Source organism: Danio rerio, chromosome 20 (genome assembly GCF_049306965.1).
Source record: "Danio rerio strain Tuebingen ecotype United States chromosome 20, GRCz12tu, whole genome shotgun sequence".
Classification (NCBI taxonomy): domain Eukaryota; kingdom Metazoa; phylum Chordata; class Actinopteri; order Cypriniformes; family Danionidae; genus Danio; species Danio rerio.
Genome location: NC_133195.1, coordinates 9,221,776 through 9,249,608, shown reverse-complemented (window position 1 = coordinate 9,249,608; position 27,833 = coordinate 9,221,776). Strand labels below are relative to the sequence as shown.

The 27,833-nt window shown below is 36.2% G+C and overlaps 1 protein-coding gene across 1 annotated transcript in view; it reads left to right on the top strand.

Moving 5' to 3' along the window:
- oma1 (OMA1 zinc metallopeptidase) overlaps window positions 1–27,505 on the top strand; it is a 34,980-nt gene extending 7,475 nt beyond the window's left edge. The window contains 4 exon segments of the mRNA NM_001423841.1: window positions 6,404–6,532; window positions 8,586–8,660; window positions 11,434–11,583; window positions 26,929–27,505. Coding sequence (NP_001410770.1) covers window positions 6,404–6,532; window positions 8,586–8,660; window positions 11,434–11,583; window positions 26,929–27,192 — 618 coding nt within the window. The 3' untranslated portion in view covers window positions 27,193–27,505.
- Window positions 27,506–27,833: the final 328 nt, after the last annotated feature.

Genomic DNA, 27,833 nt, shown 5'->3' with positions numbered 1-27,833 from the left:
CAACATTTTGTCACTTGATGACACTCGAATACCCTGTCAGAAAAGTCTCGTGGCTAAGCTTTTTACAGTGTCTGCTATAATGTTAATATGGTTTTTGGTGTCTTTACATGGATGAATATGGCAACTGTGTAAATTCACAGTATAGGTATGATCTTATTGCCATATTATATCGTTATGATAACATGATTTATGCCTTCAGTGATTTTCTGAAGATTCATTTATTTTCTTTTCGTCTTAGTCCCTTTATTAATCCGCGGTCGCCACAGCAGAATGAACCGCCAACTTATCCAGCACATGTTTTACGCAGTGGATGCCCTTCCAGCTGCAACCCATCTCTGGGAAACATCCATACACACACATTCACACTCATACACTACAGACAATTTAGCCTACCTATGTCTTTGGATTTGTGGGGAAAACCTTAGCACCCAGAGGAAACCCACGCGAGTGCAGGGAGAACATGCAAACTCCACACAAAAACGCTAACTGACCCAGCCAAGGCTCGAACCAGCAACCTTCTTGCTGTGAGGCGACAGCACTACCAACTGCGCCACTGTGTCGTCCATTTCCTGAAGACAAATACCAAAAACTAAAGCAACTGGAATAACTGCAGCAGTCGCCATCGTCTGATCTCATATGAAGTAAGAGATTGAGATGAAATATGATGAAGTGTTGTAGTGCTCTCCTATTTTTTAGGGGTACATTTTGAAGCCCTTTCCCTTCACACTCGGTTTTAAGGGCCAAGGGGAAGGGCTAGAGTTAGGGTTACAAAAATAGAATTGGGTTTTACCATATTTCTCCCATATTTTTTAACCTTATAATAATTGAAATTATTATAAAAATGTCTGCATTCACTATTCATTAAGGCTGTGCATCGATCATCGCCTTTCATATGCAACCTCTGAATCAATGAATGCATGTATAAGCGCTGACTGATGGACACAGTCTGTAAGTTGAACTGATCCCAGATCATCTTCTGTGCATTTAAACAAATATATTTTTCTATCACTTTTCTTCTCCCACATATTTTTTTACCCCACTATCACGTCCCTTCCTGGTCTCTGTAGGATTACAATCGTGAATTTTAAAATTAAATACAATGTAGGGTGAATTCAGGTTATTTAAAGCAGTTTTTGTCATTCAGATAACCAATTGAGCTGAATTCACTCCATATTGGCATTATAATGTCGCTATATTAAGTGCTGCTTTATGAATATATTTGTATTTGGTTCAATTGCCAGTGATGACTCGCGGGAGCCACCTGCTGGTAAATGCACAAGTAATGCAAAAATCTCCTCAGATGCAGAGTAAATCAGTGTTTATTGTTGAAATGATACTGTCTGCAGGTATAGAGAATGGGAATGTGTCAACCATGTAATGCATTCTGGGTATTTAAGACAAGTGTGTCTGATTCACATTAATCTCTGTTGATTTATTGTATCATGTACAGGTGGGCAAATAAGAATTCAGCAATTTTTTTTTTAGAAAATATATTTTAAAGATGCTCTAAATTAATATCAGCTGCATCAGTCAAACATGTACATTATCAGGATGATGAAGATGAAACCAGGGTGGACATTTCAGCAAAACAATGATCCAAAACACAGCCAAGGAATTTCTCAAATGCTTTCAGAGAAAGAAAATCAAGCTGTAGAATCAATGGCCCAGCCAATCACCTGACCTTAATCAAATATAAAATATGAATTCAAGATCAGATTTGATAGACGAGACCCACGGAGCCATCAAGATTTTTAGACTCTGTTGAAGTCTGTGAAATAAAATCACACCTGATCATTTCATCTGACTTCATTCTCCATATGAGAGGCGTCTTTAAGCTGCCATCACAAGAAAGTCTTTAAATGAAGTAATAAATTCATTTCAGTAGTGCAGTGCTTTCTCCTTGTGTCATTCCATTGTTATTACACATCTTTTTTTCTTTTTTTTTTTTTAGATGTATTTGTCTTGTTTAATTTTTATGTTTGTATTTTTGTTTTTTTTTAAATTTCATGTTAACAGCTTCTTATTAAACAATACTTATTTCTCCAGTTACACTTCACCGCTGGGCACAGAATGTTATGGAATGCCAATTTTCAGCTTCTCAGACACATACAGAGCATTTTTAAAGGTGTATACACATTAGTCAATTGTATTTTGAGTCTTTGTAAAATGTTTTCAAAAGATATTACTGTAAAACGATTGTTTCTCTGTTATGATTTCCATTGTGTGCTCCTGCATTTGCCCACAAACATGTCCGACCGCAACTCGTCATGACATAGTCTAGATTCCCGAGCTCTGTTATCTGTTGTCTTGTTGAGGAGGCATTTCTGTTGTGTACTAATTATCTCTTGTTATATTAGGAACAACAGCAAAAAATGAATTTAATTTCTTTATTTTCATATTAGCAGAGTTAATTAAATGGAGGCGAGGCAGTGGTGCAGTAAGTAGTGCTGTTGCCTCACAGCAAGAAGGTCGCTGGGTTACTGGTTTTAGCCTCGGCTCAGTTGGCGTTTCTGTGTGGAGTTTGCATGTTCTCCCTGCCTACGCGTGGGTTTCCTCCGGTTGCTCCGGTTTCCCCCACAGTCCAAAAACATCCAGGACAGGTGAATTGTGTAGGCTAAAATTGTCGTGTGTGTGTGTGTGTGTGTGTGTGTGTGTGTGTGTGTGTGTGTGTGTTTTTCCTAGAGATGGGTTACGGCTGAAAGGGCATTCGCTATACGTAAAATCTTGCAGGATAAGTTGGCGGTTCATTCCGCTGTGGCAACCCCGGATTAATAAAGGGACTAAGCCGAAAAGAGAATGAGTGAATGAGACTTAAAGGAAACCAAAAGTAATCAGATTACAGTTACTGAATACTTTTTTTTTCTCCTAAGTCTGCATTTCAGTATATCAACATACTGAAATAAAAGTCTCAGCAACTTCCAGTTCACACAGACTTTAAATGTAAACATATACGAGTATTACATGGTTTTGGACTGCCTCTGGCCTTTATAGTTGTTTGAGTCACACTTAGTTTGTACCTCCTTCCCAATGTCTCTCTGATTTTTCTGGAACTTAAACACCCTTCATTAGATTGAAGAGCTCGCTTTATCTCTGTTTTGCGTGTGTCATGTTTTACTTTCATCTCTTCTCTTGGTTTAAATGAAGAGAAAGCGGCGTCTGTTCTCTGAGGCACTAAGCGCTGCTAAGGGTTGCGTTTAAAGAGATGTTTTAGTTTCAGAGCTGTTGCATCATTACGCGCTCGTGCGTCTGGTTAGGGTAAAGGAGCTTAACGTTCATTTTAAGGCTAACATAGCGCGGCTGTGAAAAAGTAAAACGTATTTTTTGTTGCACTGGTTTTCTCTCATTTTAAAGGCAAACAAATGCGATTGGACTCATAAATATTTTATGTTTTCAATTTGTTGACTGTTTCATGCATGCTTACGGCCTTTAGGATTAGATTTTGTGCATTTTGTTTTTGATCTAGGCTGCAGTAGAGAGGAAAATCTAATTATTTCTACCAGATAGACTTTAGGAGGCAGATAAACGATTGAACATTTTATTGTGAATTGTTTGCATAAATGCAAGTTCGTTACGGTCCTTTCATAAAGTCCTTTGTTGCAAGCCTCGTCTATAGTGCAGAACTCTGGATGAGCTAGCACATCCTGCCTGAAGATGAAGGCAGGGCGAAGCCATCGCCCTGAGTGGAGACGAGGCCGACCTGGAGGTGGTGGTGATGGGGAGAATGGAGGGAAACTTCCACAATGTCACCTGAGTACAGCGAAACAGATTGTAGATGGGCTTATATATATAGCTTGCTTGGTTGTTATAGGCTGAAAAGATGATTAATATAAATTAAATGAAATCTCAGTCTTCCTGCTAGAACTATAGCTAAAGCTTTTATTTATTAAAATTTTTAAGTCATTTTTGGACTTTTCCCAAGTCCTCCCCATGCTCAATATCTGTCGGAGGCAGTAAATAATTGCAATCTTTTATTATCAAGTGAATAAAGCTTCTGCAGAATTCTGGGCTTTGGAACAGCAGTCAATCTGCGATTGGGCAGTCTGAAGCGTCAAATATACAAAATCACACAGTTTTATAGACTTCTTTTGTTTACTTCTAACAACATTTCTCCAGCAAATAGCAGTCAAGTCATCATCCGTATTGAGGTAGACCGGCTACACTTCAGGTTGTGTGCCTGCACAGAAACATCAGAAGAATACACACACACACAGTCACACACACAAACACACACACCCAGAGCACAGCTCGTACCAGATAGTACTCCCCTCCATAACTTGGCCCCCCCCTGAATTATCAGCCCCCTCAGTTAATTTCTTTCCTCAATTTCTTTTTAACGGAGAGAAGATTCTCAACCCATTTGTTAGCATAATAATTTTAATAACTCATCTCTAATAACTGATTTATTTTATCTTTGCCATGATGACAGTAAATAATATTTTACTGGATTTTTTTTAAGACACTTCCATACAGCTTAAAGTGACATTTAAAGGCTTAACTAGCTTAATTAGGTTAACTAGGCAGTATAGGGTAATTCAGTTATTATATAATGATGGTTTGTTCTGTAGATTATCGAAAACAAAATTAATTAAAGGGGCTAATAATATTGACCTTAAAATGTTTTTCTAAAAATTAAAAAGCCAACATAAAACAAATTTTAATCAACAAATGTCATGTTATAGTTAAACACCGTTAAGTGATTAAGTGAGAAATTTTGCGCTCGCTGCCTTTAACATTAACTTACATTATGCTCACTATCCTCTGCCTGTTCTAACTCCTTTAGTGCAACGGCGGTAATGTGTTACATTCCATGGTGTTTGAATGTATTATTATTTTATGGTTTGTGTTCTCTCTCTCTCTCTCTCTCTCTCTCTCTCTCTCTCTCTCTCTCTCTCTCTCTCTCTCTCTATTGTTTGATTGAGAATATTATCATTGCTGTTGTGCTTAACTTGTTAAAGTTAAAATCTGCTGTAAAAGCGTTTGAAAAAACTTGAACTCAAAACTTTGAAAATTAAGTTTGTGTTTGGAAGCCGTGGGGAGGGTGGTGCCATTTGATTTCTAAAACCCCCTTTTCTCTTGTTTATGCTTAGTTAGGGAGTTGGTGTACATGTCTATTGTTGATTTAATTTTACTTTGTCAGTTTAGACAGTTATACTCCCTAACTAGCTAGAGCAGTGGTCAACAAACTTGTTCCTGGAGGGCCGGTGTCCTGCAGATTTTAGCTCCAACTCTTATCAAACACACCTGAACAAGCTAATCAAGGTCTTACTAGGTCAGGGGTGTCCAACCCTGTTCCTGGAGAGCCACCTTCCTGCAGATTTCAGGTGCAAACCATATCAAACACACCTGCCTGTAATTATCGCGTGGTGTTCAGGTCCTAATTAATTGGTTCAGTTGTGTTTGATATGGGTAGCAACTGAAATCTGCTGGAAGGTGGCTCTCCAGGAACAGAGTTGGCCATTCCTGTACTAGGTATTCTTGAAACATCCAGGCTGGTGTGTTGAGGCAAGATGGAGCTAAACCCTGCAGGGACACCGGCCCTTCAGGACCAGGATTGGTGACCCCTGAGCTAAAGTATACTTTTGTTTGTTGTTTTGGCCTTTCCCCCTCCTGAAGTCTATTTTTGCTTCCCAGTTCTGTTTTATCATTGTACATTTCTGTTAATTAATTCTTCAACTTGTATTTGGTGTGTTGTCGTGAAGGCAGGGGACTGATCCACACTCACCCCAACCAACATTAAACCTTTCAGTGTTGCTCCCACACCTAGACATTTAACATCAGAGACATAACAAATGCTCTTTTTAAAGTGTCACCAACTGTAGGACTAAAACAAAAATAGCATCTATTATGTTAAAATAAAATTAAAGCCACCCATTTTAATGATCTAGTATTGCAAGTGATATATTATATTATTATATACAATATAACTTTAAATAAAGACATTAGCATTTTACTTACTATAAGAGTTCACATGCACACAAATGACTATAACCCTTACAATACAAAACAGACCATATTAAAATAAATAACACATAGTGGCACTTTAACACCTTTTATTAGAATATACGACTGTATGACTATGACTGGCATAATTACCCAACAAATTAGTTTTGCGGCTCACACACGGTCACTCACGGACATGTTTTGTCTTATTCTTTCTGCCCTTCTGTAAGCTGAATGTTGCATTGTAATTACGATTCAGTGTGATTCATTATGTCTCTCCTTGTTAAATTGCTTGTTTCTTTTTTGTTTGTTCTTTCGGCATTCTTCCTAATTGGGCATGCTGTCGGAAAATGGGCTGTAAGAAATGGTTCTTAGCAGCAAAATACAAACAAATTAGCATAGTAAATAAACGGCAAAAATCAACAAAGACAGAAAAGTCTGTAATGATTTTTTTCTCTCTCAGGCAGAGCAGGCCAGTTTGTCTCACGTGGTGGAGCTGTTGTCTCTCGTCCTGCTGACGGCGATCTGGGCAGTCTGTCCTCGGGACAGTTTAGCGGCGCTGGGACACTGGATTCAAGGCAAACTAGTGCAGGTGACAACTGACCTCAATATCTCTTTTTCAAACAATCCACTTTTTCTGAAAATATACTCATTCCCCTAGAGTTAAACAATTGATTTTACTGTATTTTAATCAATTCAGCTGATCTCTGCTTCTGGCTGGAGCACTTTTAGCTTAGCTTAGCATAAATCATTGATTCAGATTAGACCATTAGCATCTAAAAAAAAATAATAATAAAAAGCTTTATTAAAAAAATAAATAAAAGCTTGACTCTTCTGTTATTACATTGTATATTAAGGCAGACAGAAAATGGAAAAATTATAGTTAATAAGCCCATATGACTCAGAATTGTACTCTTATTCTGGTTTAGTAAACAAGGAACTTGACAACAAGACCAATCTGGCATATTTCAAATAATCTTAAATACTTACAACACTTTTTTGAAGTATTAATATGTCAATTCTCACACAGCCACACAGATATCTGCTCTATTTTATAGTATATAAAAACATTTACCATTAATTTAATGTATTTATTTACTTATTTATAAATAAAGGACAGTGGTTCATTGTAATCATTAGCATCAAACTGTTTGGCTTTATAAAATGCAAATGCGGTGTAGATTTAGACACCGTCACAACAAAAAGCAACTTCCTTATTGACTTTTTGTTAATAATAAATGCCAAATTCATTGAGTTCAAAAGGAATTTGGTCGAAGGAGTTCATTGAGTTTCAATTATTTTCCCTATTTAAGGGTTAGTTCACCAAAAAATCATGTATAAGACCTGTCGATGTAAATCCCAAAGTACTTATAGGTTTCTGACTGAGTGATAGGATGGTCATGTACCACTTGATGATGGTCACCTATACACTTTGGGTCAAATACCATCTCTTCTGTTTTCTTAGTATTTATTTTTAGCTTATTTATATCACACCACTCAACCAACTGACTAATTCCTGACTGACTGAGAACACCAATATCATTATTCTCATAAAGTAAACTTAGGATGGCTGTGTCATCGAAATAATTAAAATTATGTGAATGCTTACTTGAACATTTGTTTGTAAAAAGTGTAAAAGAATAGGTGAACTGACACAGTTACAAAAGTAATGCTGTTACAGTATTATATTATAATATAATACTGTATTTGTATTATATTGTATTATAACACATTAATAGTAACGCGCTATTGCCCAACACTGAGGACAACACTAAACAATACATTAAAAGTTTGGTATTATTAAAGATGTATAAATGCATTTCCATGTGTTTTCAGGATTTTTGCAACAAATTAAATTTTTTAGAAGAGCTAAATATTATATTGATTTTTGTAACATTATACTGTCACGTTAGATCATTCTAATTCGTCTTTCCAAAAGTTTAGATTCTTAGAAGAACAAAAAGCTGCTGATTTCATTTTTTATATATTTATTTTTATTATGTAGCTTGTTCACCACAATGATTGGTCTCCGTTTAGGTTCAGTCTGTCCATTAACGATGCAAACATTACTTAAAAATTGATTCCAAAATCCCTGAAAGAGTCTTTAAATGTGAATTATGCTCTTCCACTCGAGCTCAAAGAAAAAGCTCCTCAAGTACTCTCTCGGCACTATTGTAAAACAATAACAGTATCTCAGAGGAGATCTTATTTGGCTTTGTAAGGAGTTCAATTTGAGCTTACTTAAAATTCAGCTACATTTATTTGTCTTCTAAATGGATATTGAATTAGCATTTGCGGAATCGCTGTGCGGTGTGAAACAAAGGGCCTCTTTCAATTGAATCGTTCTTTAGGTTTCTTTTATAGTGTTTTTCTTCCGAGATACAGTGTACTCTCTTGCTCTCTCATTTTTGTAGGTGTTTCTATCCCTTTTGTTTCTTGTTTTTCATCATATTCCTCAATTATATTTAATATGAATTCCATTTTAATAGCTGGCCGTTTTATATCCTAGTCGTTTTGTTCTCCAAATATGGTTTACTTCATTCTGTTTATCTTCCCTGGTTTATCCAATATAACTGCAGCGTGTGCTCTGTCAGAAGAGCTGATTTAACTGCATTTTCTCTCTTGTTCTCTGTCTGTTGTTGTAGTTTTTATTTGACCGGCCGTTCAGTCGTAAGCTGGAGGCGGAAGCGGATCAGGTTGGCCTACAGATGGCTGCAAAGGTATCGCAGACATTATCATTAGATACAACATCATCACAATCATTCAATCATTGATGATCAGTTCAAAAAATGATACATTCATGAATCAAAGGCCATATGTTGTTGCTCCGAGATGCACAAATGATTTGCTTGATTTATTTCAGACTCTTTTTGTTGTCGATTCAGAAAATAAAACGCACATCATGTTATATGTCTGTGATTAAACTTCTAATATATTACTATAGTAAATTACACTTACCGGCCACTTTATTAGGTACATCTGTCCAACTGCTTGTTGACGCAAATTTCTATTCAGCCAATCACATGGCTACAATTTAGTGCATTTAGGCACGTTGACATGGCTGCAGTTCAAAGTGATCATCAGAATGGGGTAGAAAGGTAATTTAAGTGACTTTGAACATGGCATGGTTGTTGGTGCAAGACGGGCTGGTCTGAGTTTTTCAGAAACTGCTGATCTACTGGTATTTTTATGCACAACCATCACTAGGGTTTGCAGAGAATGGTCAGAATAAGAGAAACTATCCTGTGAGTTGCAGTTCTTTGGGCACAAGTGCCTTGTTGATGTCAGAGGAGAATGGACTGACTGGTTCAGCTGATAGACAGGCAACAGCTACTCAAATAGCAACTCGTTAAATCCGAGGTATGCAGATGAGCATCTCTGAACGCACAACACATTCAACTTTGAGATGGATATGGGCTACAGCAGCAGAAGACCACACCAGGTGCCACTCTTGTCAGCTAAAAACAGGACAGCGAGGGTACAATTCACACAGACTCATCAAAATTGAACAACAGAAGATTGGAAAAATATTGCCTGGTCTACTTGGATGGTAGGGTCAGAGATTGCTGTCAACAACATGAAAGCATGGATCCATCCTGCCTTGTATCAACGGTTCAGGCTGCTGGTGGTGGTTTAATAGTGTGAGGGATATTTTCTTGGGAAACTTTGGACCCATTAGTACCAATCGAGCATTAGCACAGCCACAGCTTACCTGATTTCTTGAACATGACAGGGAGTTCAATGTACTCAAATTGTCTCCACAGTCACCAGATCCCAATCCAATAGAGCACCTTTGGGATGTGGTGGAATGGGAGATTCACATCATGGATGTGCTACCAACAAATCTGCAGCAACTGCGTGATGCTATCATTTCAATATGAACCAAAATCTCTGAGGAATATTTGCATTAACTTGTTGAATCTATGCTACAAAGGATTAAGGCAGTTCTAAAGGCAAAAAGGGGGTACAACACAGTACTATTAACATGTACCTAATAACGTGAGGTGAGTGTATACATTTTATATGTGAAGTTCTTAAAGCTATCTTTAAAGGGACAGTTCACCCTAAGATTACTCATTATTGACCCACCCTCAAGTGGTTCCAAATCTTTACGAGTTTCTTTTTTTCTATTGAACACAAAATAAGATATTTTGATGAATGTTAGAGAGTAGTAATCATTGACTTTCAAAGTAAGAAAAACTCATTTTATGGAAGTCGATGATACTACTTTTTTATTTACTGTCTGTATGTTTTTATCTCTTTTAATGTCAAGGTTATGGGTTTGATTCTCAGAAAAGCAAAAACTGATCTTATAAACAATATTATAATGATATTATAAAAAAATATTTTGAACCCTAATATTACTCTATACAAAATGACTCAAGCATGTGTGCATTTAAAAAAAAAAAAAAGGAAAAAAAAATATATAGTGGTTCAGCTAACAATGCAAATTTACACACTATTTACTGATAAGTTGTAGTTATTGATATTTATGGTAGAACTACTTTTTTTTTTTTTACTTACAAAAGTCTTTTATTATCTGTGTTTTTGTGCTGTCATTTTGTTACACAATGGATACTTCTGTCACAGAAAAATCGATTTATTATATTTGTAAGCATACCTGCCAATAATAAATCTTTCTGGTTTTAGTCTAAAAAAATATATATATATATTACAATGGAAGTTAATGGTTACCTGTTTCAAAAATTCTTCAAAATATATTCTTTTGCGTTTATCAGAAAAAACTCAAATAGGATTGAAGCAAGTGAAGAGTAATTAAATCATGACAGAACATTCAATTTTGGTTTTAAATAAAGGTTAAAATCCCATCTTGTGTTTCCTTTAAAAACTGTAATATACTTCTAGGCCTCTAGATGGCACTGTTTCTCTACAATCCGCCCAAATGGCAGCGATTTCTCAGTATGTGGCAGTATCTGATTCACGGTGCTCTTCATGACAGCGTGTTTCCTCCTCATCCCATGCCTGGTATCATTATGGAGAATCAGTCAATTCCCCTCTATCTCTTATAGTGGTAATAACGGGCTGCATGCTGCTCGTAAACGGGCTAAGATCCGGTGTGAAGGACACGTTTCTGCAACAGCTAGACATGCCATGAGTCATGCTAACCTTAAACCACCATCAGATAATAATGTAACACTCTCGTTTATGTATGCGTGTACTGTTTTTGGTGGTTTAATAGGACACAAATGTGTATAATTATATATATTTGATAGAGGTATTTCAATGTTGAGATGGTTTTCCCTTTAAAGTGTTTTCAAATTTGGCACATGTTTTCTGTGAGGGTTGGTTAAGGTTAGGTTTATAATTAGGCCATAAAATATATATTTTTTTCAGTATAAATTACAGTAGGCATATGAAGAGTCTTCATAAACCACCAAAACCAACATGTGTGTGTTTTATCATCTTCATGTAAACTTCTTTTGATGATGCCAGAGCTTTAACATGCCATCTGTTTGCGTGTGTTTCTGTCAGGCATGTGCTGATGTGAGGGCAGGCCCTGTGTTTTGGGAGCAAATGGAGATTTTTGATCAGCTGAGTGGTCAGCCGACCATGCCGGAGTGGCTTTCCACACACCCCTCTCACCAGAACCGTGTCAGACAGTTGGACCGCCTCATTCCTGAGGTAAAACAAACACAACGCTTAAAATGAGGCTACTTATGTAAAATCTTTACAAACCGTGCATCAGGCTTAAACTTAAAGCATAGATGCTAAAGCAATTGATCTAAAAAGAGAGAACCATCAAAGAGCCATCAAAGCCACGGTCTGCTGTAGCAAGCATTGGCACTCATGCATTATTTCCCAGTTGCATTCGCAATTCTATTGATCTGTCCTTTCTCATAATTTCCAGTTCTCCGTCTGGGTCATACATATGCACTGTGGAAGATTATAATAAAGAATCATTTAGTATTGTAAAAAAAAAAAAAAAAAAAAAAAAAAAAAAAATATATATATATATATATATATATATATATATATAAATATATATATATATATATATATATATATATATATATATATATATATATATATATATATATATATACATATATATATATATATATATATATATATATATATATATACATATATATATATATATAYAYATATATATATATATATATATATATATATATATATATATATATATATATATATATACATATATATATATATATATATATATATATATATATATATGTATATATATATATATATATATATATATATATATATATATATATATATATATATATATATATATATATATACATATATATATATATATATATATATATATATATATATATATATATATATATATATATATATATATATATATATTAATACAGTTGAAACCAGAAGTTTACATACACTGTATAAATAACCATTTAATAACCACCGTTCTTGTAACGTACATAACCATTTAAAAAAGTCAGATATTAACATGACTAAACTTTTTCTCTTTTAGGTAAGCTAGGATTATCAAATTTGTTTCTGTTAAAAAGTCAAGTTTACATACAGTAAGTTTATAATGCCTCTGAAAAAGCTCAGCTGATGGTATCAAGGTTTTGGAAGTTTCTGATTGGCTAATTGACAACATTTGCGTTAATTGGAGGCACAACTGTAGAATAGTATTTAAGGAAGACCTCAAACACACAGCTTCCTTGTGTGGCAACATGGGAAAATCAACAAGCCAGAATCAACAAAAAAGCCAGAACAAATTTGCTAAATTACACTGAGAAAAAGAATAATTTTTGGAGACATGTCCTGTGGTCTGATGGAACTAAGATTAAACTGTTTGGCCATAATGACCAGTGTCACATTTGAAGGAAAAAAGGGAAAGATTACAAGCCTAGGAACACCATCCTAACTGTGAAGTATGGGGCGGCAGCATCATGTTGTGGGGCTGTTTTGCTGCAGGAGGGACTGGTCCACTTCACAGCATAGATGGCATCATGAAGAAAGAACATCATGTAGAAATACTGAAGCAACATCTCAAGATATCAGCCAGGAAATTAAAACTTGCCAATAAATCCAAACAGACCATAACCCTAAGAATACTGCCAAATTAGTTAAAATGTGCTTTAATGACAACAGAGGGAATGTTTTGGAGTGGCCATCACAAAGCCCTGATCTCAAGCCTATAGAAAATTTGTGGGCAGAGTTGACAAAGCTTGTACGAGCAAGACAGCCTACAAATCTGACTCAGTTACACCAATTCTGTCTGGAGGAATGGGCCAAAAGTATTGTGAGCTTGTGGAAAGATATCCAGAACATTTGACCAAAGTTATACAGTTTAAAAGCAAAGCTAAAAAAAAATACAAAGAAAATGTGTGTAAACTTTCGACTGTCTAGAAATTAATTAAAAAAAAATATTCTCTCATTATTGCAATTAGCAGATGTAAATCATTTAGGTAATCCTTACAGACTTAAAATAGTAAATGTTTGGTATAATTTACCATTAGATATTTTTAAATAAACTGTTATGTTCCATTTTTAGAGTCTGGTCCTTGAATCTGATTGGCTTATAGTTGTGTGATATTCTGCCATTAACAGCACTGGACCAGCCTCTTCACTCTTCACCGTTGTGTTTTACTCCACCTTCATACAGCAGAGTTGAGGACACTCTACAATTTGTCATATTGCAGCTGTTGGACAACATGATGTACTTTTGAGGCTTTTTTAGTTAATAATGTAGTTGTTTAGGTTGCAACTATGCAGTTTATTTATAAGGATAGTGCCAATTTTAAAATATTTACAATTTCTGAGAGACAGCGCATTGGCGGCTATTAATATTAGCCTGCCATACTGGGTACACCAAAGACAGTTGACTTTGTATATCCACAAGATGCGACACATCCATGTGACAGGACCTCATAATAAGACATTAGAAGATAAAACAGCGTAATTTCAAACTACAGTTGATCAAACCATTACTAAACAGGTAAGTGATATTCTAAGTCGATCTCTCTCTTTTGTATGTTTTAGTGCTGTATTTATACCATATAATTGTAGTGTATTGAGTGTGAGATGGGACTTGCAAATCAGGAATATGTGTTGTGTTGGCAGAAAGAAAGAAGAAATGCCCGCATGTGTTTAGCGTTTTTTCTTATTGCAAACACAACAGCAATCTGGTATTGATTGCACTGCTTTTTTTCAGGGTTAATTATTGTGATATTCCAACAAAGTTAAAAAACTATATATAGTAGTGCTGGGCAAAGATAAATCGCGTCCAAAATATAAGTTTGTTTTGTATATGAGCAATATCACACGAGTAGTATACACTGTATATCGGCACTGGTGGGAGGTGCCTTAGTGCCTTTGTATAGTGCCGATATACAGCCATATCATAGTGTTATGAGTGTGATATTGCATTTATACAACAGTTTGACAGCATAATTGTGCATATAAAAACAAAATCAAACATGGAGGGTCTCAAAAAACCTTTTGTATGAGGAACTACTTTCTTTCGCGTTGGATTCAAATCACACAAACACACAAAGCATCTTTTAAAGATTCTAACAACACTTTAGATCTGTAGTGTCTGCTTGTTGTTGGTTGTATGTGGCCGGAGTAATACACAAAGGGTAAAGAGGCTGTACGGGTGCTGATATTACTTTAATATATCACGGCTATCAGCCAATCAGATTCGAGAAAGAGACAAAACTGTTGTATAAATTTATGTGTATATATGTATGTATGTATATCTATCTATCTATCTATCTATATATATATATATATATATATATATATATATATATATATATATATATATATATATATATATATATATATATATATATATATAATTTATATACACACACATATATTATTCATTCATTCATTCATTTATTTTCCTTTAACATAGTCCCAATATTCTTCTGGTTTCGCCACATCGGAATGAACCGCCAACTTATTTAGCAAATGTTTTACACAGCGGATCCCCTTCCAGTTGCGCACCCGGAGGTAACCCATGCAACCATGGGGAAAACATGCAAACTCCACACAGAAATGCCAACTGAGCCAGCTTGGACTCAAATCAGCGACCTTCTTGCCATATATTATGTCAAAACAAACTTTTATTTGGAATGTGATTAATTATGATTATCCCAGCACTGATAAATAATAATAATAAATAAATTGTGATAATTTCATTCATTCATTCATTCATTCATGCATTTATTTAACGATAAAAGATAATTTACCCTTACTACTTTACTGCAAATAATTATATATATATATATATATATATATATATATATATATATATATATATATATATATATATATATATATATATATATATATATATATATATATATATATAGATAGATAGATAGATATATATATATATATATATATATATATATATATATATATATATATATAGATGTAAATTGTCTATCACTCATTTTTACCACAATTTGCACGCCTTTAAGAGTAACTATTATTATATATTATGTAACTGTACATAAAAATGACCACTTATTCTGTTATATACTTTTAATAATTATAGGTAAGAATAATATCTAGTTGAATTAAAAAAAAAATTAAGATGAATGATAAAGGAACATTTAATTCATGCTTTTTTATTAAAGATTTTCAAATTGTACAAACAACAAAGACAATCAGACAGACAAACAAACAACCCATACACAAGCGCTGCAAATTAAATAAATGTAAGTTTAAAATAGAAAAATAATCATAAATAAAAAAAGAAATAAAATATTCAAAACAAAACAGAAGAAACCAGAACTTTAAGGAAAGTAAACTTTTTCCAAAGGAAGAAAGGCCGACAACTGAAAAATCCACATGGAAATAGTTGGAGTATGTGAAGTAGACCATTTTAATAATATACATTTCTTAGCCTGAAATGTAAGAGTTGTAAACAGAGGTTTGAGCTCTGAGTCTAAAAGGTCTTCAGGAATGTCATTCAATAAAAAAAAAGTGAGGGGGCGAATGATGTATGCTTTTAACGTTTCCTTTGTATCTAAAATTATGTTTGTAGATTAAGCTTGATGCAAAAATGGGACATCTTTCCCTTTAACCCCCTTGCATTAATGTGTTTATATTTGGATAATCTTGAGATTTAATGGAAGGAAATAATTTTTATCTTCTAAAATGAACTGTTTAGTAAAGCAACAGAGAATTCTTTGTTTAGTTATCGTAAAAAGAGGTTCATCTAGCTCGCATCCTTTTTTTTTTTTTTTGGAGAAAGAGCTGTTCTCTGCATTTAAATGAAAGAGTCTGTCCTAGATACACTGTTCTCTGGATTTAAAGACTTCCCATCAAAACACACCACCGGGCTAGCAGACTCATCTCAAATCCAAAGCTAACGAGATGTCTGGAGACCCCTGTGCTCTGGAGCAGCTCCACCTTCAGCACACAGTATTTACAGTCCATGTTCTTTGTGGAAATGAACAGATAAACTCGTCTGCCGAAGGGGAAAACCAAACACAAGGGCTTTAAAAAAGGCCTGCAGGATCTATTCTGATTGCTGGATCCTTAGATCAGTAGTAAAAACCACAGAAAAAGAGTCTTCATGAGTGACTGAGGATAAATAATTAATCGCGTGAGCTGTTATGTGGTACTTAAACATATATGTAGTGCAGCGCATGAAATGTGAGAGAGGGATTTGTTGGAGCGTGAATTCAGCTCCATTAAGATCTTATTTCTGATTCTGAGCAATCATAATTTCCTCTTGTAAGATTGACAACATTTATGATGACAGTCAAATTATCATCCTAATGTGGAAGCTGGATTAAGGTTGTGTTTGTCCATGTCTCTTACATGCAAAGATTTGCTTGACCCTGCTGTATACAGTATACGCTCACCGGCCACTTAGGTACACCTTACTATAGTACCAGGCTGGACCCCCCTCTGCCTTCAGGACTGTCTTGATCCTTCGTGGCATAGATTCAACAAGGTACTGGAAATATTCACTTGGAATTTTGGTCCATATTGACATGATAGTATCACAGTTGCTGCAGATTTGATGCAAATCTTCCGTTCCACCACATCCCAAAGGTGCACTATTGCAGGGGTTCTCAACCTTTTTCACTGCGAGGCCCATTTCTTTCTCGTCAATTTTTGAAGGTGCACCTGTTTGACATTTTCTTTAAAATGTTTGTATGAAATGCTCATTTAAACCTTTGCTTTATATTATATTATATTATATTATATTATATTATATTATATTATATTATATTATATTATATTATTACAGTGCATCCGGAAAGTATTCATAGCGCTCTACACAATCCTGTCTTGGAGGTCTACAGACAATTCCTTTGTCTTCATGCTTGGTTTGTGCTTTGACATGCACTGGCAACCCTGGGACCTTATGAAGACAGGTGTATGGCTTTTCAAATCATATTCCAATCAACTGAATTTACCACAAGTGAACTCCAGTTAAGCTGCTGAAACATCTTGAGAATGATCAGTGAAACAGAATGTATCTGAGCTCAATTTAGAGCCTCACGGCAAAGGCTGTGAATACTTATGTACATGTGATTTTTCAGGTTCATTATTTTTAATAAATTTGCAAAAAATTTCAAATAATCTTTTCTCACATTATGGGGTATTGTGAGTAGAATTTTGAGGAAATAAAATAATTTAATCCCAAAAGGAAAGAATCATACACCGCCCTACATTTTTTCCCCATTTCTGAACCGTTTCAATTGGATACACATCACGATATGCAGGAAAAAAAGGACAATTTTTACTTCCATTTCATTCTGACTTTAAAAGAAAAATCCAGATGATTTAGTTCCTGCATCTGCCAGCAGGGGCTAATAGGTGACACTAACTAGCCAAATACTGAAAACTAGCTTTAACCAGGGCTGGTGCATCATTTTCAGGTTGAGGGCGGCGTGATTGTCATTTGCGTAGAGCGCCAGCTCAGCTTGCTCCGGTCCTGCTTTAACCCCTTACCTTTTTGACTTACTAGTGAAACAATCAGCCATTTTAATTTATCTAAAAGCTACCCTCCCAGAGTTGGTAACAGATGAGCATTTATGGTCTCAAATACATAATATTTGAAGAATTTACAGATTTTTTTGGTTTGTAAAACCATTATTCCCAAACTGGGATTGTGTAAATCCTTTGAAAGTTCCAACCACTGAGCACCATTGTATGGAGACAAATCCGCCATGTTTTATCTCAAAAACCTTGATTCCTTTCGACTGAAGAATGAAAGAAATAAACATCTTCAATGACAAGGGCCTGATAAATCGATCTTGAGTTATCTTATTTTGAAAGTAAGCTAATCCCCCAATATCCTTTACAGTTTACAGTGTAAACCACAAGCACCATGGACACACTCTCTTTGCCCTTCACACACAAGCGGCTCCACAAAATGGCTGTCGATTCAAATATTCGATCCAAATCTGCGGTGGAGGATGGCGTTGTTGAAAGTGTGCATTTTAGTGGTACGCAGGGGCCTTGGTTAACCTTGAGCTTGAACTCTTAGCAGTCCAGCTTGTGTACTGGAACACCGCAGACACTGAATGAACAGATGGGCAGGACACTAATTGTCCATCAGCTGTAATGGGTGTGTGTTTCTGTTAAGTGGAAGTTATTTTTCCCAGGGGAAGTTACTTTAAAACGCCCTCCATCTTTCTCTGTACTCATTCTCTTTAACCTGAGCCAATGGAGAGTCGACCTCCGCCTGTTCACTAATGACAATTACCATAGTGGAGTGTGTGAGTCTTTGTGTTTGTGTGTGTAAGTTTGTGTGTATGGTCTGTGTTAATGTGTGTGCGTGGTGTGTTGGTTTGTGTTTGGGTGTGTGCAGAGGTGGATAGTAACGGAGTTACATTTACTTCATTACATTTACTTGAGTAAAATTATTGAGTAACGTGTACTTTTTGAGTACATTTAAATATGTGTACTTTTACTCATATTCGAGTAAATTATTAAAGAAAAATCCTTACTCTTCGCTACATTTCGCAGCGTTCCTCCGATACAGTCAAAAGATAATAAATATTATCCATATGTTTTGTTTGCAAAAATCGTGAGGCGCCGCATTGTAGAGATTGTGTCGCGAGATGTTACTATAGAGATGCGTCCTCCGCTTTCGGTTGTGTTGAATGATGGCTGACAAGGGAGATATGCGAGTTATACTGCAGTCACGCCATGGCCATCTGTGGTTCCGAGAAGGACGAGCATCCTGTCTGTGTAGTGAGTTTATCGGACCATTTCACCCCGCCTCAAGTTCAGTCTGTTTTCCCGCTAAGATATCTACGACAATACGCTTGTTATGTGTGATGTCACGCGAAGCGGCTTTCGGGTCCAAGCACTCTATTCAACTGAATAGGGAGATTCATGAAATGGTAATAATAAACGTTTACAAAGCGATTTAATACTTTCGAAAATTACGATCGCAGTATATATGTACATGCCTTATATCCGATGGCCAGAAAGTGATAAATATTTTTATAAATTGTTAAATTTTTGTTATTTGTTATGCAGCAAGCCCAGAGATTGTTGTGTACACTATGACTTTATATAAAATGAACTTTAATGTGTGATAGGAATAAAACGCGATCATAAACGAATGATTTCTCCACTCAAATGAATGGCGGCTTCAACCCGGAAACAGTATTACATATGTCACAAACACGTCACCACTTAACAAGCGGATAGCCTGATAAACGCTATACATTAAACTGACATCGGAACATATACATGAATCCCAGCTCCAACCTGAAAAAAGTAGTGGTTAGTGTCAAGATTATCACATTTTGAGCCTTTTTAATGGTAACTATGCAGGCCCATAGCCAAGGGATTTGCGGTGGTTGGAAAAACCCACCCCTCAATGACAAAGGTCCAGGATTTGTCCCATAAATGAGCTCATTTGTCTTATCTTGATCGCTATATCATCATACATAGTGAAATGAATCAATTTAAACAGGCTTTACGACCAAGCAGAATCCTGTAATAAAATTAATTTGAAAACTAATTTGGCTATTTTTTTTTATCCATGAATTTTCAATCAAATCAAATATACTTTTTTACAAGAGGCTAGAAAAATTGTAAAGCTTTTTTATTATTATTGTATTTTAATTTTTATTATTCAAATAGCCCAATTCTGACTGAGGACAGTTGAATGTTCTGGCCAGTTTGTAGCCTAAAGCTACAATAGGCTACAGTTTTTAATCTAATTAAAACTTCAAAAGATTCCTATTTTTTTCTAATGATTTATGTTTTAAAAATAAGTATTTTTTTTTTATTCTAAATCTTTAGGAAATATTTTGTCACATTAAATGATTCATTATGATGACGACCTATCAGGCTAATTCAGCTAAAATAGTGCTTAAAATATCACTAAAATATAGTATTTAAATCTCATACATTGTAAATGAGATGAATAACTGCAAAAAGGTCCACATTTTGAGAAAAAAAAACCCTTATAACAGGCTGGCTACAGGTCTAACCAAGTATGGGATAATGGGATAACCAAGTAGCTGTTTAATGGAATAACAGATTAATCCCAGTACATATTAGTCATTCAGTTTCCCAGAGATAGGTTGCAGCTGGAAGGGCATCCGCTGCGTAAAAACATGCTGGATAAGTTGGTGGTTTATTCCGTTGTGGCTTAATAAAGGGACTAAGCTCAAAAAAAAAAAAAAAAAAAAAAAAAAATCAATGAATGAATGGTTTAAATAAGTTTTGTGAAACTAAAATAAGGCACATTTCCAGCATCACTAAGTGATTATATCTTGTATATCTGACCTGTGCTTTAAATATTAATAAGTGAAAGAGATCATACAAGAAGGCTTTGTATTTTATGTTTTGAACATCTTAAAAAAAACCTTGTGGTTTGAAGGACAGTGAAATTTAACAATACAATAAGTGTTTTGGTGCTGCAGTGTGATTTATTTTTTTTTTTTAATGGTTGTTTTGTAGGGATAGTTTACAGTTTGAACCCAAAAATGACCAAGTCTGTCAGAGATTCAATTAAAAAACAAGTTTACTGAAGATAGTTTACAGTTTTGTCAGCAGGCATCAGCTTTAATACTCGCATAAAGTTTGTCGGCCGATCTGCTTACAATCTCAAAACATCAACATTTATGTACTCACATATCGTCATTAACTGCGTCATACATGTAGGTGTTTTAACCTGAGTGGTTAATACACATTTCCATGTAGGTGCATGCATACAATTCTGAATGATATCTCAGTATCTCAAGCATATTTTAACATCAGACAGCTTCAGAGCTGGTTATAAGAAAAGGCAAAGGCCTCTAGATTATGCTTATTTTCCCAAAAAAAGCTCAGTTGTTTCAAATTCTTCAAGAGTCCAGGTCCACTTAAGAGATCTCCATGACCTCTGACCTGGGAAGGTCGCTGGTTCGACCTCGGCTCGGCTTAGTTGGCATTTCTGTGTGGAGTTTGCATGTTCTTCCTGCGTTCGCATGGGTTTCCTCCACAGTCCAAAGACATGTGGTACAGGTGAATTGGGTAGGCTAAATTGTCCGTAGTGTATGAGTATGAATGAGTTTATGGATGTTTCCCAGAGATGGGTTGCGGCTGGAAGGGCATCCGCTGCGTAAAAACGTGCTGGATAAGTTGGCGGTTCATTCCGCTGTGGCGACCCCCGATTAATAAAGGTAATAAGCCAACAAGAAAATGAATGAATGATGAACTTTACTATGGCACAAACCATGCATTCACACAGGGCTTCAGTGTTGATGCTTGACCAAGGGCGTGTCTAAAGTTGGGGATGACGCGATCATCAGAGCAGCATCGGCCAATGAAATTACTCACCAATCGTCTATTGTCTGAGCTGGGGTATTTGCATAAAGTAATCTTGATTGGCTGACGCTTCCGTTGGCATTTGAAAAGTTGAGAAATCCTCAACTTCTGCAGCGAGCAACGCCGATCAAGCAGTGCCGACAGATCCACACTTTAGTTCGGCAATGATTAACGTCACCCATTCAAAGTGAATTGGAAGCATTGATGCTGATGCCCTGTGTGAATGGGGTGTAAGTTCATCTTATAGTCTAGGCCCTTAAACATTCAACTTTATTAATAATCATAAAGACACAGGAAGTTATTCGTGTTACTCCATCCTGGAGCGGACATCCATCAGAAAACCCACGCCATTAGTTTAATATGTCAACAACGTTTAGGTTGGTTTCTTCTGTATATCCCAGTAAAATAAAAATACAAAAATAAAATATTTATACAGGACAGCTGTATTACCAAAATATATATTTGTAGAATTTATTTCAATATGTTTAAAACAGAGTATGACTTGACATTAACAAAAAACATTTTCTTTTTTTCTTCTGTAAAATAATAACTACTTGTTAGCTTTAAAGAATGAATCAGCCCTTAAAAAGTGTTTTGTCATGCTGATATTAAGTATGTAACATATGCGTCTCTATCGGATAATTGTTTTCAGTAAGCTTTGTTCCAGCCTCTCTTTCATCAAGTGTCATTTGTTTTGTCGAGTTTCCCTAATGGCCTTATTCTCAAAACATTGCACTTCATTGCTTAAAACTGCCATCTTTCCTGCATGATTTGAGTATGTATTTAGCAGCTCAGTCTGATATTTTCTCCAGAGGAAAGATTACTTCACTAATCACTAAAGAAAAATTACTTCACTAATACCTTAAAGTATGTTTGAAATCAACTTAGGCTTATTTTAAGGGCGCACATTGTTATTCTCTTGGTGAACAATTAATCCATGCAATTCAATTCACTGGAAAATACAAATGTTTGTTTTGGTATTCTTCAATCAAAGTCTAACTTTTTGCTTCCTCATTGGGAGTGGCGGTCCTACAGAGATCCGGAAGGGATGTGATGGTGGGGAAAAAATGGGTGGAAGAAAGAAGAACTGAGTGGGAGAATAAAAAATGGGTGAGAGAAAAAAAATGGGTGGGAGGAAAAAAAGAAACAGTGATAGGAAACTTTAGGAATTTTTTTTATATCAAGTTTTTGCGTTCCCTCGCGAAGATGTTTTGCGTTCCTTTGCAAAGTTGTTTTGTGTTATCTCGCAGAACTGGTTTTCCATAAACACTTCCTGTTCACTTCATACATGTCAACCCTCCTGTTTTTGCCAGGACTCTCATGTATTTTACCATTCTATCCCTCTATCATCCTATCATTACGTATTTTTCGATATTTCTCTTGTATTTTGAATCTTAAAATTCACGTTGAAATTAATATAAAAATGTCTGTATTCACTTTCTTTCCATTTAAGCTGTGCGTCGATCATCCCCCAAATGCAACCTCTGAATTAGTGAATGCATGTATACGGACCTGCTTCGTATGATAAACTAATGCTATATCAGCTTTTGTACACGCCATTTAAAGTGACTTCTTTATCATTAAACATATCTCTTTTATCAAACAAGTAAAGAACAGCACATAAATCTCTCGTTTTGTTTAGTTTAATAGCAGAGGTGTCACTGTAAGAATGCACAGATCTATAATGAGAGCTCTCCATTACTTCAGGTACTGTTTATGCTCATTTAAGAGAAAATTATTAGTGTTTAAAATAAAACATGCAGGACAGACATGTTTACATATTATTAAGTGTATTTGTCTGTTTAAACACACTCGAATCCCAAAGTATCCTGCACTTTAGCTCCTCTTCAAATGGCGTGTACAGAAGCTGATCTGGGATCAGTTTATCATACGAACCAGGTCCGTATACATGAATTCTCTGATTCAGAGTATGTATATGAAGGGTGATGATTGACGCACAACTTTACTGGAAAGAAAGTAAATACAGACATTTTTATATTCATTTCAACTTGCTTTCAAGATTAAAATACATAAGAAATATGGGAAAATACTTAATGATAGGATGATAGAGGGATAGAATGGTAAAATACAGAAGAGTCACGGCAAAAACAGGAGGGTTGACATGTATGAAGTGAACAGAAAGTGTTTATGTAAAACCAGTTTTGCGAGGAAACCAGTTTTTTTTTCCCACCATTATGTCCCTTCCGGGTCTTCATACGGTCCTTCTCTGAGGCCAGTTTGATGGCTTCAGCCACAATATTCTTAACCACACCCGTCTTACCATTAGTTTGCTATGAGGAAATGATTCGCAAAAAGATAGCTCCGCCCCCTACTCAATATTCTATTTCAGCTGGAAGTACATCAACATACTGAAATAAGTCTCAGCGACTTCGTTCACGTAGATTTAAATGTCCTTTGTGCAATTCCGAGAGGCGTTATCGATCCGTTGTTATGAAGGTTTGTATGTTTCTCATCAACCCTAATGGAGTTGGGAGGTCAAAGTGCAGGGGTCACAGACAGAATGCAGTAGAGGTCGTTTTCTTTGTCAAATCAATCTTTGTAAATGAGTCTGGATGTCTTTAATGTAAAAGATCCTAGTCGATGTTCATCCACCCATCTATCCATCCACTTCTCCAGACTATCCATTTAGATCGGAATTTAGATCAGTCCTTTTTTTCAAATCTCTATTCCAATCCATCAAGATTTCATGTAACTTCCATCCATCCATCTAAACTTGTGTCACTTGGGTGCAGAAGACAAGATGGAAGGTTTATAGGTGGAAGGTCAAAGCTCATAACATGCTGCATTAAGATGGATGTATTATCCCCCTTTTCACAAGATACTGTATCATATAAATCTGTGGTAAGTTCAATAACGTTAAGCAAGTAAAATAGATTAAAACTATTGTCTCAAACCTGTCCAAATGTGACTCTTTATATGCATCATCTGCCGACCAGAAGTTCGAAGCATCCTCCTTACACATAAACGCAAAGCATAATGGATAATTTCACGTTCTAAGGGGTCGATCATACCTAATGTGCTTTTCTGATCCAAAAACGTGACCACACTGCCTTTTTTGTTGTCAAGAAAATAAGAAGTGCGGTGCACTTTTTATGTCGCTAGGCAATGACTGAGGCTGTACTCACACTATGTACAGTTGCCTCGAACCAGGCCAAAGCACGCTTGTCCCCCCTCCCGTCTCCCCCGACGGCCCAGGCTCACACCACAAACGGGCCTTGGCATGCTTACGTCACCGCTGCTGTGCTGTTCAGTGAGAAGCGCTCTCTTACTCAGCAGCACAGTGGAGATTTCTCTAGTTATATCGTTTCAGTCGTTTGATATGCAGTGACATGCAGTCAAATATTTCGCCACACAGTCCTTAGGGATGCGCTGACACGCAGTCAGATATTTCGCCGAACAGATCCGCCACTTTTGGCGCTCAAAAACAATCATAAAACTCTGGTGCTGCTGGAATGAGGAGGTCTGCTGAAGCCACGCAGCTGTCATGCAGTGAGGAGTTCTCGTCTTTAATAAACTACGGCAGTTTGTGTTCACTGAACAGTAAGAATGATTAATAAATCAATATGAAACAGCCCTGTAAAAGTCACGTCTCGCTTTCAGTTTCGGGCTTTGGCGCGTTTTGCAGTCACACACAAGCGTACCGCGCTAAAGCCCAAGTGAACCGTGCTCAGGCACACCTCTTCCAAACGGGCCAGGGCCGGCCAAGTGAACCGTGCTTGAGCCCGATTCAGCACACTCACACTTCTCAAACGATCCGGGAAACGGGCCTAGGCACGGTACGGATGGCATAGTGTGAGTAGGCCCTGAATCAGCTGGGTGTTGTGCTTGAGCATTGCTGTTGATATTAAAACTTTGCTGTTGGATAACTCAAAACAGTCTCTCCTCCATCTTCAAAAGTTTTGTTGTTGTCTTGACGACACAAAAGATGTGTTCGACTTCATGCAGAAAGTTTAGAAATTTTGTCTGGATTGATGCTGCGCAGATGCTACGTGACTTTCATATGTGTGCTTATGGCTTTGTATTAAATAGGCCTATTCATTTTTTTGTTTTGTTTTTATAACCCTCTTGTTTTCCTTTTTTTTCTCTAATGGGTTTGTTATATGTTTAATTCATAATTCCCTTGTTTAAAAATGAACTATAGTTTGTAGAGACTGTATTCTGTTTTATTTGTACTGTAAACCTTTTGTTGTTTTGATGCCATGTGATCAGTCATCATGACTGCCGCAACTTTGAGGCCCTAAGTGTTTGGCTGTCCGGCTCTGTTTTCAACTCCACCCCCACCTGTGCTCGGCTAATCTCGTTGATCACCAACTGCGGCCGTGGTTCAAGTCGAACGCACCTAATCACTGCAGGCATCTCAACGGAAACCCCGCCTCTGCTTTTGTTTGATTGGACAATAAAAAAGATGTGAGCGAAGTTTCTGCTCAGAGTTTACTTTTTTCAACTGCGAGCTCACATAGAGCAAAAACGTGAGGCGCAGCAGGCTGTTAAAATGCGAGGCGCACAGGGCGTATAAGCAGCCCGCAAAATGCTCACCGCCGTTAGTAAATCATACCAAAAAATTGCCTCTCAACGCAAAAAGCGCGTTCGGTGTGATCGGCCCACAAGAAAAAGGTCTACAGACTATTTTGAGGAATGTAAACAAAAACAATGGTCCCAACGTATTTCCTGTTTTACAATTTTAATTTCTATAGCTTCCGAGAATCCACATATTGATGATTGATTATGATAGCTGGTTTAACATCAAGTCATGGTCGAATTGCTTCTTGTTACAGTTATGAAATAGTTTAATAACAAGCAGGAAATGTTCATGGAATGATGACATGACCACATTGAAATGGTCTATAGGCTGGATTGCCATTTTTTTCAGTATATGAGTAATGTTTTGGTTTAGGATTAGTTTGTTACAATCCAAATTTAGTAAATGTTCTGTAAGTAAAAAAATGCCACCTGTGTCACTGGTTGGACCTAAAGTATCTTAAAATGTATAGAAAGAGTGTTTAAAAAGGTCTTAAAAGGTATCGAACTTCATTATCTGAATCCTGTATATACACTGTTTATGATTCATTGGGATTATAAATAAAAAAGTGACTGGTTTCACCATTATATGCAGGTTGTTTGGCACTCATCTGTAAATTGTGCATAATAGATCTTCTGTAATGCGTGTTATTTTACATTTTGTTATAGGCTCTTGAACTTCGTGCCCGATGCAACTGTCCTGAACTCCCTAAAACCGACCCCCGTGTCGTTTTCAATGAGGCTGTTCGATTGGTTCTGGAAGAAGGCAAAAAAGAACAGATGCTGGAAAAAGAAGAAAAGAATGGTAAAACCCAAACTGGAGACATGTTTCCGTTACCTCACTCTCCTCCTGTCTTGGTTCAGGGGTCTCAGCCTCGATTGGGGGAAGTGCTGGTCTCCGCTGCTTTGCCACAAACTCTGCTTAGTAAATAAGACTTGATAAAACATGACTGACATGGACGAATTCAAGCTTTCCTTTAGCTCTGAACAAGGCCCAAGAAAGATCGTTGGATAGAACCAAATTACTTCGATACTCGGTTGACACCCCTGTTATGATTTGAGTTTGCGTCTGTGTATCATTTGTGTGTGAAGCTTGAGTTTACGTCCCTCCTTCATGCATCCTTGGCAGTGCGGTCATGTTAATAATGGAGCAATTATAAATGAGCTTTTGATTGGATTTAATGATGTTATTAGCATAAGATCCCTATGAAGTTGAGTGCGTTATGATGTATAGTACATTATTCATCAGACATCTGCCTCTGCTTTAATGCCCCCTATAGATTTAGGCTGTGGTTTAACTCTGTTGTATTGCAGATAATACTGCTGAGTTTGAAGCTGCTTGGAGTATTGGACGTTTTACATTATTTAGAGCAGGGGTGTCCAAACTTTTTGGGCCGAGGGCCAGATGCAAAAAAACAAATGTTGTCGCGGGCCAAATTTTACATACATCACACAGACACGTGTATATATATATATATATATATATATATATATATATATATATATATATATATATATATAAATACAGTTGAAGTCAGAATTATTAGCCCCCCTAAATTATTAGCCCCCGTTTA